Source organism: Dioscorea cayenensis, chromosome 1 (genome assembly GCF_009730915.1).
Source record: "Dioscorea cayenensis subsp. rotundata cultivar TDr96_F1 chromosome 1, TDr96_F1_v2_PseudoChromosome.rev07_lg8_w22 25.fasta, whole genome shotgun sequence".
Classification (NCBI taxonomy): Eukaryota; Viridiplantae; Streptophyta; class Magnoliopsida; order Dioscoreales; family Dioscoreaceae; genus Dioscorea; species Dioscorea cayenensis.
The window spans coordinates 30,569,986-30,583,384 of NC_052471.1; the positions used below are offsets into that span (position 1 = coordinate 30,569,986).

Below are 13,399 nucleotides of genomic sequence, written 5' to 3' on the forward strand. Positions count from 1 at the left end.
AGCTCCATCTTAGCTTGCCTCCTAGTAGACTTCCTAGCAAAAGAAGCTCTATGTTGTTTTCCTGCCAGACAATGATCACAAGGGTCAAGAGCAACTGTAGTATCAACAGGAATGAGAGATTTACCTGCTAGACATTTTAAACCCTTGTCACTCATGTGTCCCAATCTTCGGTGCCACAAATTAGGAGAATTCTTATCTTCCACTGCATTAATTTCATCAGAACATACACTCAAATATGTCTTGTAAAAAGAGCAATACAACTCGTCTCGTGCAACTGTTATAGAACCTTTGGACAGTTTCCACTTGCCATTTCCAAAGGTGTGTCAGAAGCCTTTTTGATCAAGCACATTAGCAGAGAGCAAATTAAGGCGTAGATCAAGAATATGGCGCACACATTTCCATGTAAGTACGCATCCAAGACTAGTCTTCACACGAATATCACCTAAACCAACAATGCTTGCTGAGCTTTGGTTACCCATCTTAACACTACCAAAATCACCAGCTTGGTAGTCATGAAGTACTCCCTTCTAGGAACACAATGGTATGAAGCACCTGTATCTACAAGCCACTCTGAGTCTGAACTATCAGCATGATAACACTCAAAAGTTGCACAAACCAAAGTAACATCATCATCACTCTTAGAAGCTGTTGCTGCAGTGTTTTTGTCATCTTTCTCTTTATGTGAGTCATTCTTCTTTTTCTGTTCCCTTTTCAGACGGAAACAATACTTTTTGATATGACCAGGCTTCTTGCAATAATGGCATGTAGTCACATTCTTCCCATCACTAGACTTGGACATGCTCCTTGGGTTATTGTGGCTTTTGAAACCCCTACTCTTGCTTCTTCCTCTGTTCTCAACAACAAGAGCCTGTGAATTATCAACTCCCATCTCCTTTATTCTGATTTCCTCATTAAACATGCTTTCTTTGATGACATCCAAAGATAGAACACCATCCGGAGCAGAATTACTAATAGTCACAACCAAGGTTTCCCAACTGTCTGGCAAAGTACTCAATAGAAACAAAGCCTGCAACTCATCATCAAGACAAATTTTCATAGTAGTCAACTTGTTAATAATATCCTGGAAGACACTAAGATGCTCAGAAACGGACTTCCCACCTTTCAATTTCAAATTAACAAATTTCTTAATCAAAGAAGCTTTATTATGAGCAGTCTTCCACTCATAAAGACCTCCCAATTTCTTCCACAAATCATATGGGTCAGACTCTTGTGACACATGGTTGAAAATGCTGATATCAACCCATTGCCTAATAGTCCCCAAAAGCCTTTCTTTTCAACTTTATCTATTCTTTCTCTTCCATCTTATCCGGTTTAGATGGTTTAGAAACACTACCATCAGAATTGGTGACAGTTTCAATTGGGTCATACAAGTCCTTGCAATATAACAAGTCTTCCATCATAGGTCTCCAAATAGAATAATTAGTTGATGTCAATTTTACCTTCAAATGGCTACTACTCGACTCCATAATGTGACTAATTAAAACTTTCTCTGATACCAAGTTGTAAAGATCGCCAGAGGTCTCTACGACACTCACAAAGTTAAACAATCAAGACAACCAACCAATTAAACAATTTAATCAACCCATAATAAATCACAAACAACACACACCAAGAAGTAAGGCGTAACAAGTCCAACATAAAGGCCCAACATAAACAACAAAAGCAATATGAAATATTGCAAATATGGGCTGGATCCATAACACTTAATACTCCAATTCTTTTCGACTCGAAGAAAAAATCTAAAAATCTTGATGTTAAATAGAATTCATGTAGATTTAGATGAAATTATAGAGCACTTTAAGGCATTTCCCTTATAGTTAAGACTTCAATTACCAAAATGAAGAGTTCATTTAAAAAAAAAAAATTATTTAATGATGGTTTTTTGTTTGGGCCCATTTCCACACAAAATGTGTTGGGCAATTTGTAATCATTAAGTTCTTAGTTTTGTTAACATGAAATAGTAAATTTGATTTTTAATTAGTAAATGAAAATAAAAACTGTATAATTTGATGAACAGAGCCTAAAAGCTAGGTATATTTCGTGTAATCACATCAAACTTATAGAACTTTTTATAAAATGATTTTTTGCTTTGTGCACCTTTATAGATGACACTTCATATTTCATAAGGTCTCCCAGAATATTGTACTTATCATTGCACGGACAAAAGATCTTTTAGTTTGCATTGAATCCCTCATTTATCTTGGAAATTGGGTATCTTACTAAGTCAATTACTATTTTATTAAGTTAGTTTTTGTGTTCCTATTTTTCTGTATTAGAATTAGTCAGTGTTTAGGTGCTAATAAAAGAGCACTTTGCTCTAGTTTCGTAGGATTTTCTGTATAGATTTGTTGTGTTCTTCAATCTATAAGTTTAGCATCACTTGTAATATTTTTGCATTGAGAAAATAAGAATCAATTCATTCTCCAAGTATTAGTTATGTTCTTTGTGTGTCTTTTAAAATTTCTTCACTATTTTTTGTTAAATGGTATTAGAGCTGGTACAAGATTCTTGTTTCTTTGAGTCTTAAGGAAATTAGAACTTTGTAAGGGGAAAGTTATTTCTTTGCCATATGTTGTTGGTAAACAGATGAAATAGAATTAACACACAATATGGTGTAGAGAAACTATTTGGTAGAAATTACAAGTACTGGAGAATATAAATGCAAGCTTATCTTCAAGGACAAGATTTTGAGGAACTAATTGTTAGTACTAATATAGAGATTCATGCTGATACTCCTGATAATATGAAACCACAAAGGAAATGGTAGATCAAATATTAAAAGGCTTTGTTTGTTTTAAGGACATTGATCAGTAAAGAGTTTATTTGGGTTATGTTTGTGATGTAAATTCTCCAAAGGAAGTTTGGGATACTCTTGAAGGCTATTTTCCAAGAAGAATACATCGAGGCTCAAGTTTTTAGAAAATGAATTGGTAATGATGAAACAAAAAGTTATGTCAATTTCAAAATATTTCTTGAAAGTAAAAAGTATCTGTGCCAAAAATTTTTGAACTAGATCCAAATGAGACAATAAGTGACGCTATCTTGAGAACATTTCTCATTATTAGTCTGCAAAAGGAGTATACTCCTTATGTCACCCCTGTACAAAGATGGGAGAAACAACCATTAGTTGAAGAGTTAGAGAGCTTACTTTCCAATCAAGAGTCTTTGGCTAGGCCAAAAAAATTCAGAAGAAATAGTTCTTTTCTCAAGAGGAAAGTTAAATGAGAATAATTCAGAAGAAGATACAAATGGAAAGAAGGCTCTTAATAATACTCCTCAAAGTAGCAGGTTAATCAGGTGTTTCAGATGTAAAATTATCATAGTTGATAACTCAACATATCCAGTAGCTAAAGAAAATGCGATGAAAATGGATGTTGATGAAGGAATTGTCAAGTTGAATATTGTTTATCATATTCCATGTTGGAAGAAAAAATTTAATTTCAATTTTTCAAATTACTAAATTTGGAAAATATGTCTTGTTTGGTTCAAATGATGTAAAGGTACTTGATAATGTTAAAAACGTTATAGCTGACGTTCTTCTTGCTGGTGAAAAGAAAGGATCTTTATTTATAATGTCACTGGGGGAGGCATATATGAAGAAAACAAGCCAGATAGACAATGCAGCCAACATGGCATGCTCGGTTAGACCATGTAAGATACCAAATGCAGCAACAGATTTCTTCAAAGAATCTATTGGATAGCTTACCAACTTTGAAAAATGTGCATGAAGATGTGGTTTGTCAAGGCTACCGATATGGGAAATCACATCATCTTCCTTTCAAAAGCTCATTTAATCGTAGAACAACTCCTCTTGAGTTGGTTCATACAAACTTGATGGGACCAACAAGAATATCAAGCTATAGAAATTGTCATTATGTCATGGTATTGGTGGATGACTATTCAAGGTATACTTGGACTTATTTTTGAAAGAGAAGAATGAAGCATTGTCCAAGTTTGTTGAATTTTTGGAATATGGTAGAGAAAGAGTTGAGGCGTAAAGTGAAGTGTTTACAAAGTGACAACAGTGGTGAAATTTATGTAAGTTGATTTCTTTCAATATTGTGACAATAATGGCAATCAATGACAAATGACATGTCCTAAGATCCCTCAGTAAAATGGAGCAGCAGAAAGAAAGATAGGGCATCCCATTTCCATGAGTCTCTCATGGCTACTTGATAAGAATCTTACTCAAGAACTTTGGGATGAAGCAGTTTGATGTGTGTGCTATGTAATTAATCATCTACCTTCCTGGCCAGGTAAAGAAAAAGCCTTCTTTGAGATATTATATGGTGACAAGCCAAATGTAAATTATTTTTTTTGTATTTATTTCAATATGTTATGTTCATATTTCTAAAAATAGCCAAAACTAAACTTGACCTGAAAGCAAAGAAATGTTTATTTGTTGGTTATGACACATGCATGAAAAGCTTGAGGTGTATGGATCAAATGACAAAAAATTGTTACATCCAGAGATGTTGTGTTCAAAGAGATATCATCATGGCATTCTGCTTAAGAGTTAACTTTAAAAGTTGCATCTCATTATGATGATTCAGATAATTTGAAGATGTTTTCTCAAACAATTGAACAAGTATCTCACAATGTTGATTCCCGAATATCAAGGAAGTGATGTATCTACAACCCTAAGAAGGAATGCTTCAAGAAGAGAATGTGGTGAGGATGTTATTAGAAGTTCTTTTAAGGGAGGAAAGACAACTAGATTATCTTTAAAGATTATGAAGTGCGACTAAATCATTGTAGTGTCACTTCATGTTTCTTTATTGGAGCATCAAATGAAGAAGAATGAGGGTGTTATGAGGAAGCTAAAGGTTGTTTAGAATGGGAAGCAACAATGCAAGATGAGATTGAATTATTAAGGAGAAATGATACATGGAAGCTTGTACCAAAACCAAAAAATTGGGAACTAATCACTTACAAATGGATCTATCTTTTGGAAAAGAAATCAGATGGTATAATTGACAAGTATAAAGCTCGTCTCATTGCTTGTGGTTTCTCTCAAAGCTATGGATTAAAATGACAAAGAGACTTTCAGTCCTGTTTCAAAGATGGTGATAGTCAGGTCAATCTTTTCACTTGTTGCTTTTAAGAGCTAGAAGATATGGCAACTTGATAAAAATAATGCATTTCTTTATGACAAGTTGGAATGCGAGGTGCTCATGGATCAACCTCAACGATTTGCCTCTAAGGAATTCCCTCATCATGTTTGTCGTTTGAAAAAGGTATTGTATTGCCTCAAACAAGCACCACATGCTTGGTATAGTAAAATGGCTCAATATTTCATCTTTTCTGGATTTAGTTTATTTGTGAAATTAGAATAAAGAAAGCACTTGTTGGTTTTATTATTTGTAATTGCACTACAAGAAAGTTTATGTTTAAAAACGGAATATTAGAAACGGAATTTATTTTGTTTGTAATATGAACGGATTAGCAACGGAATACTAATCGTTTTAAATATGATCTTAATAACAATGGCTTACAAATGGCCATTTAAAAATATAATTTATTAAAATATTAGAAAATATTCATTTTTAATCCGTTTCTAATAGAAAGGGACTAGAAACGGATTTAAGAATCAATATTTTATTTAACTATTATTAAATATTAGAAAATATCCGTTTCTAATCTGTTTCTCAAAGAAAGAGAATAGAAACAGATTGAAAAAATAATATTTATTTAGATATTGTGAAATATTAGAAAATATCCGTTTCTAATCCGTTTCTAATAGTAAGGGACTAGAAACGGATTTAAAATTTAATATTTTATTTGAATATTATCAAATATTATGAAATATCCGTTCCTAATGCGTGGCTAATAGAAAGGGAATATAAACGGATTAAAAACATAATATTTATTTAGATATTATTAAATATTAGATAATATCCATTTCTAATCCGTTTCTAATAGAAAGGGACTAGAAACGGATTTAAAAATTAATATTTTATTTAAATATTATTAAATTTTATAAAATATCCGTTATTAATCCGTTTCTAATTGAAAGAGACTACAAACAGATTTAAAAATTAATATTTTATTTAAATATTATTAAATATTAGAAATATCCGTTTTTAATCCTTTTTAATAGAATGGGACTAGAAATCCGTTTCTAATAGAAAGGGACTAAAAATGGATTTAAAAATTTATATTTTATTTAAATATTATTAAATATTAGAAAATATCCATTCTATAAAGGGATTAGAAACGGATTTAGTAATTAATATTTTATTTTATATATATTTTGAAAATTTTTAAATATTTTATTTTTACTCAATATTATTCTAGTAATATAAATATTAAGATATAGCTAATCAAATTTAAACTTGTAACAAAAGCTGTTGAACTTAATTGAGTGCAGAGCCTCTAACTAATACCAAGATTCTTTTAAAATATTAAAACCATGTGAAAATTAAATATTTAAAAATATCAAAGCAGTATACTGTATATACAACGAAGCTAAGGGAGATATACTGCCATGTCATCGATCCGATGGCTAATCCACTGAAACCTTATTTGACCGTCTGATCAAAACTCAAGGGTTTCATCGGACCGTCCATTCACAGACATGTTTGTTAGTCTATTTCCCATTTTGTTCTCAAAACCCTCTCCCTTTCTCTGAAACCCTCCCAAATTTTCAATCCTCTCCAATGGCGGCGACCGACGAACCCTCCGATCACTCATAGTTTCCATCGTATTCGGAGGTAAACCATTTGGGTAGATCTTTGCAAACTCTAGGTTTTGATCTAGTTTTGCTTTTCTCTTTGTTGATTTGCTTTTTTTGATGCGTTCTCAGATGATAATGGCAGCGCCGTCGGAGCCGGAGAAGTCTAAGTAGCGCTTGTAGTTGTCGTCGTCGCCATCGTCTTCATCTTCAGCGTCGCCGTTGGAGCTCAAAACGTAGTTCTTGACCTCATCGAAGTTTGGGTTCAATCTTTATAATCTTATCCTCTGTTCATCTAGGGTTAGGGTTTTAGTTTTTTTTCAAAATGTCTGATTTGGTTGGGGTTTGATCTGCAGGTTTGATTTTCACTTGGTACAGTTCTTCTTTGCTTGCATGCCTTCATTAGGTATTTCTCTACATTTATTTAATTCCTCTTTTTTTTTTCCATTTTGATTTCTTTGTTTTATGGATTTATTGTTTTCGTCTTAGCTGTTTATCTAGTGGCTCAGTATGCACGCTATGAAATCAGAAGGATGGAAGCGGTAATTGCTCTTCAATTCTTTGGTATCTTGTTTATTGACTCACTTTGTTCTCCCTTTTTTTTGGCTTTTGTGTTCTAATTCTATATATCTCTCTTTGACACTTTTGTTTGATCAATTTATGAGATGCTGAATTTTTGGATAATAATTAGTTAGGATGATTGAAAAAAAACCTAGAATTGGAAGGCAAGATTTCCTTTGATTGAACCATGCATTTTCTGGTATGGCTTGTTAGCAATCAGTCTCTTATTCATTCATTTACATTTCAATATGGTTCACCCTGTGGTGTGAATTTCATTTTTTGAAAGGAACTTTTCCTTCACATAAATTACTCAAATAATGATGTTTTGTTTCTTTTCTTGCAGAGAAAGCCCTTGTGGAATGTATGTATGATCTTCGATCTGAGCTGGAGAAAACTGCATCTGATGTTTCAGGCTTATTTTCTGAAATTGTTCAGTCATTTATTTAATCTAATAAATATGGTATTTTGTAGGTGATATACTGCTATTTCTTGTAGACTGCTATGTCTTTCTACTAAAATTACCATATTTCATTGTGGTCAGAGCGTAAAGATAAGATAAGAGGATGGAAACAAGATTCTCGTTCAGAAATTCTAGTCTCAGTTGATTCGGCAGCTGGATATGATTCATAAAACTGTCTTAGATTCTGCAATGCAACATGAGACCCATATACAAGAAATGGAAGAAGAAATGAGATCTTTTATATCTACAAAATCTGAGGTAGTTTTGATCTTATCACTCTAACTTTTTAGATGTAATACATGCAAATTCTTCTCATGTCTCTGTTATGCACATATAGGCCACAGAAGAGCTTAGAGGGATGGTCAAAAAACTGCAAACCATGTTCTGTTCTGGCATTAGAACGTTGGATGATTTAGCTAGTGAACTTGACAAGAAATCTCAATCAACTTGTGAGAAACTGAACACTCAAGTGAACTTGCACTCCTCTGCACTTGATGATGTAAGCATCACCACCTATTTACTTTTCAAGTTGTTCTTCATTTCTTGTTCAAATTTTAGTGGATTAGTAAGTGTATCACCTATGTCTATGCTACAGTCCTTTAATATAAGAATGTTAAGGTCATGAATTGGAGTTTTCATTTTGATGTATTTGTTTGGTTTGATTCATCATTTAGGACCCATGGGCGCAATGAATAGCAGAAAAAGTGTTTTATTAATATTTTTTTTATTTTTTTAAGAATGTAACATCATATTGAAGTATAAGAATGAGAAGGTCAGTGAATTGGAGTGAATGCATTTGTAGCGGTTGTTGCCTTTGGGGCCTTGCTTTTGATGTATTATTTTGTTTTCAACTAAGTGACACAACTGGCCAGCTAACTGCTAATCTGACCTACTTCTCATTAGTCTATTGCAGTAGTTGACCATGGCTTACATCAGTATTCCAAATACTGAAACAGACAATGTGGTTGTCATGCATGCAGCTTTGGCAGCTAGAGGCGTTGCTACTACAGAAGGGCACGTACTTGAGCTACAGTCAAGCCTTGAGCTACACCAGTCAAAGCACTGAGCTAGAACCTTGTAGCACTGCGCCGAAGGGAACTATGGGTATGTTTGGTTGTCAAGAGTGAATTGAGGGAGGAGTGAATTGAGAGTAATATGTGGGGTAGTGGAGTAGGAGTGAGAATGAAGAATGTGTTTGGTTGGTAAGGATTGGAAAAGTCAGTAATTTATTGGAATGAGAAAAAGTAAAGAATGTAAGTATGATAAAAACGACAATTATAAGATTTTATGATATTTTTTTATTTAAATATTGATATCATCAATTAGTTATTTATTAATGATGTTAAATATAATGATTTATATTTAATTATAATTTTTAATAATATTGAGAAATTGTAACTAATTAATTATCAAAAATTAATATTTAATTTTATAATACTACAATTTCATTCTAATTTTTGAATTTAAAAATTAATATCATTAATTAGCTATTAATTAAATGATGGTGTTAAATAGAATGAGTTATTTGTATTTATATTTTTAAAAACATTGGCAAAAATGTAACTAATTAATTATTAATAATAATAATTATTTAATTCTATAATACTAAAATTTCATTCTATTTTTGAATTTAAATATTAATATCATTAATTAGCTATAATGGTGATAACTATCTATAATGGTGTATTTATATTTTTCAAAAACATTGGAAAAAATGTAAGTAATTGAATATTATTAATAATTATTTAATTTAATTATACTACATTTTCATTCTAAAATTTGGATTTAGCTAATTAATATCATTAATTAGCTAATGATAAATGTTGTTAAATATAATTACTTATTTGCAATTACATTTTTTTCAAGAACATTGAAAAATATGTAACTAATTAATTATAAAGAATAAATAAGGCAACATATAAGCTTTATTTACAAAGGACCAAACAAGAACATTGTATTTTCATTGTTGCATTCAATGATCAACAACAACAACAACAACAACAACAACAACAAGAAGAAGCTAGTTATATTGCTCCAACATCAAGAAAATCTTGCATATAATCCATAAAAACAAACTTTAAAACAAACACATTGGTCTTGCAATACAATCCATAAAAACAAACTTTAAAAGAAATACATTGGTCTTGCAATACAATCCATAAAAACTCAACTTGTCACAGTAAGTTTTAAAACAAACAACATCACCCAATTAAATTAAAACAAACTCATGAGCTTACATATTTGGTGCTCTAAATGACATTCTCGACAACAATACACGACAAAACCGAAGCTTCTTGTTGTCTGGTAACCCGAAGAAAATTTTCATTTGATCATCATCTTTTGGCAAAACCTACAATAATGAATGTTACATCATCATTAAAAGAATTTTAGGAGATATCATGGAATAAAAGTTGAATCAAACATTGAAGAACCTGTAAGATAAACAACGCCTCATCATCAGAAAGACCATCAATCTCAAAAAGTACTTGTGGTAACATGTTTTTCATGTTCACAATTTCAGCAATAGCATCCTCACGTGATTTTTCACGTGCTTTCTCACGTGCCTCACGAGCCTCATCACGAGCTACTTCACGTGCAGCGGCATCAGCTAGTGTCTTAAATCCTGGACCAACAACCTCAACAAAATTGTGCAAATTTTGTGAAATTGACATTTCAACAACTGATTGGTCTACAACACTTTTTCTCTTCCGACGTGCTCTTGAGGTACTTGTTTGTGATCCCATGGGTGATGGAGTCGGAATGGGTTCCTGTGTATCCATACAAACATCATCACTTACAAAAGCGATATTTTTTTTGTATTTACCATCAGGAATCTTCAAGCCATTAGGTTTTGTCACTGCATCCCTAAGAACCCGACCATCATGGGCTGAACCTTCCCATCCAGACAAGACATATATAAATTGCATGTCTTGACTGCAGACGGCGAGGACATTTGTAGTAATTTCAGATTTCCTTGATCTGTATCTTGGTCGATCAATTTTGGGCACATTCACACGTATATGTGTCCCATCTAACGCGCCAAGACAATTCTACATCAAATAAAAAATAAATAATTAGTTACAAAATATATGGGGCTAACATAGTTTAAGAACCTAGGTCATTACCTTAAACCACTTCCACCTAAAGTCATTTGAGTTTTCCATTACAGGTTCTGGTTTCTTCAAAAGAACAGAGTGACAAAGAATAACCGACTTTAACACAGCATGGAAATGACGGCTTACAGTCTCGTCCGATCGGAGGAATTGAAATTTAATCACTCTATTCTTAACATGATGTGCTAAAATGTTCAAAAACATTGCGATCATCTCGTGGACACCAACATTTAATGTACCTCGTAGCCCACCGGTTGTAGTTAACAATTGACACAAATTATGGAAACAATGTCGATCCATGCGTAACATGTCAATGCACTTAATATCACTTTCAAAAATTAAACGGTGAATGTGCTCATGTTGTTTGCGTCGTCTAGTAGATGTTGATGAAATCTCATGTTCAATCATTCTTCGTCTATTATTATTTTTCTTCAGTGCACACGTGGTGAGGCCAACACATAATATGTAGAAGTAACATACGATCATTGCGCAATATACCTGAAGTTGTTTAAGCCTCGTCATATTATGAAAATCTAAGTTGACAATAATGCGTATGTGTAAGTTAATAACATGACAAGCAAGTTATTTGGTTATGAATATAAAATAACATGACAAGCAATGGAACAAGTGTTAAGAAGAAAAATTAAATGAGATAATAACAAAATGAAATGTATTTATACATATAGATAATAACAAGAAAAGTTAAATATTAAGTGAGCTAAAAAACAAAAGACAAATTAATTGTAGATATGAATTCAAACAATATATCTTAAAAAAAAATTTCATTCAAAAAAAGAGAAGAAAAAGTGATGTTGCATTAAATTAGGGAGTGAATGGAGAGGAGTATTTGACTATCATTTGTTATTGAAATATCTCACCAAACACAATTTTTCTCTTTTGTTAATTTAATAAATTACCGTATAATAATTATGATAATGATAATTATTATTAGAAGTAGGTTTTTTTATTGGGTTGGATACCTTTACAAAAATGGAATTTTGTTTATAAATTCCCATCCAAAAAATAATAAAACTACTACAAATTGAATTTATATTTTTATAAATTTTGTAAGTCATCTTTTCATTTATAAGGTTATATTAAGATTTAAAAGTATTTTGTGAAGATACCAAATGTAATTTCTAAGAATATATATTAACAATTAACCACTTTTAATTCATACAATTTTGTTTTACTAATATTAATTGATTAAGCTCTTGAAATTGCAACAATTGAATGAGAAACAAAGGTCAACAGTAATTATTTGTGTTCTTGATCTATATACAAAAATCAGAAAAAAAAGAGAAATTAAAATTAAAATAAAATAAAATAAAATAAAATAAAAATCACAATCTTCAGGCTCCCAAGAATAAGCAAGAGAGAAGGAAACATGACTCAGGATTTAAACAAAAGTAATGATACTTATTTGCAAGACAAAGGAAATCTGAAAAAACAAAAAGAATGAGAAAATTTTAAAGGAACCTGGACTTATTTGCAATTCTTGGAAGAGGATTGTCTCCAATGCTCTTCCCTCCGCCGGCAGACAATTGAGAGATGATACTTTGCCCTAATTGGAACAACAAAAAGACTAAAAAAGCAGAAAAATAATAAAAATATTGAAGTCAAGGCTATTTTTGGTCTTTTCATCATCCCCGGATTGGGCGATCCCGCCCAATGTGTGGTGATTGATAATACCTCACACACTCCCTTCCCACTCCCTCCACACTACTCTCCCACTCCCACTAATGCATACCCAAACAAGGGTTAAAACCCAATCCCCCCTCACTCCCACTCCACTCTTGGCAACCAAACATACCCTATATGGAAGCTTGGAACGCAGGTGGGGTACTTCTTCGAGGAGCACTAGAAACGTTTATGGGTTCTGGTTCTATATATGGGTGGGTATCATGGTGGCTCTGCTTTTTTCTCGGAAGTTCATTCAATATTGCAACCGCCACTTGTATCAAGTGATGGGTTACTGCCTCACAACCGCCAAAAGGTACCGTCGAGATGTTGAAGTTAAACATGGCGCTCATTCTCCTCCTGCTTTGCCGCAACACCAAAGCATACCGTTGGAAACTAAAGTCTTTATTGCGAAATTAGTTTGCTTAATGTAATGTTGCCCGTGTAGCCCGTGTTAAGATGCAGGATTAGTTTGATTAATGTAATGTTATAGGATCGGTTTACTTTAATGTAATGTTGGCGGTGTTAAAATACGAGGATCGCTTTGCTTAAATGTAATGTTGCCATCGGGCTTTTTATTGTGGAGGTGATATGCAGGATTAGTTAATGTTTGCAATTGAGAACAAATGTCCAATTGAGTGTAATATAATTTTTAATTTGTTTTTTTTTTCTTTTGCTTGAATTTTAAAATGGATTAGTAATGAATTAATTTGTTTCAATATTATAATTTTTTTAAAATAATTTTAAAATCACTGAAATAGTTTACAATAGTGGAGTTGAAATTGTAATATTATTATGAAGAACATTGTTTATTAATAGTTTTCGAAATTAAATTCCGCTTCTAATTCATTTTTAAATGAAATAGCAATGGATTAGAAACAAAATGTTGTT

At 32.2% G+C, this 13,399-nt stretch overlaps 1 protein-coding gene across 21 annotated transcripts; it reads left to right on the forward strand.

Annotated features, from left to right (window-relative positions):
* The first annotated feature begins 6,611 nt into the window (after positions 1–6,611).
* Positions 6,612–8,942, forward strand: LOC120265783 (kinesin-like protein KIN-5A). 21 transcript variants are annotated; one of them, XR_005537750.1, is made up of 8 exons: positions 6,612–6,734; positions 6,827–6,957; positions 7,051–7,100; positions 7,184–7,258; positions 7,599–7,715; positions 7,797–7,973; positions 8,053–8,214; positions 8,619–8,942. XR_005537750.1 is itself a non-coding variant. In XM_039273749.1 (3 exons), exons 1-3 carry the CDS (start codon positions 7,875–7,877, stop codon positions 8,840–8,842), a joined length of 408 nt encoding a protein of 135 aa, XP_039129683.1. In that variant the 5' UTR covers positions 7,727–7,874; the 3' UTR covers positions 8,843–8,942. The 21 variants fall into 21 exon arrangements, 1 of the variants encoding a protein (XP_039129683.1); XR_005537769.1 differs by having other exon boundaries at positions 7,599–7,620; XR_005537768.1 differs by having other exon boundaries at positions 7,599–7,616.
* Positions 8,943–13,399: the final 4,457 nt, after the last annotated feature.

Coding starts and splice junctions, on each gene's coding strand:
- LOC120265783 (XM_039273749.1), top strand. CDS start 7,875: ATGATTCATAAAACTGTCTTAGATTCTGCAATGCAACATGAGACCCAT. Junction 7,974..8,052: donor TTATATCTACAAAATCTGAG/GTAGTTTTGATC, acceptor ATGCACATATAG/GCCACAGAAGAGCTTAGAGG. Junction 8,215..8,695: donor ACTCCTCTGCACTTGATGAT/GTAAGCATCACC, acceptor TCATGCATGCAG/CTTTGGCAGCTAGAGGCGTT.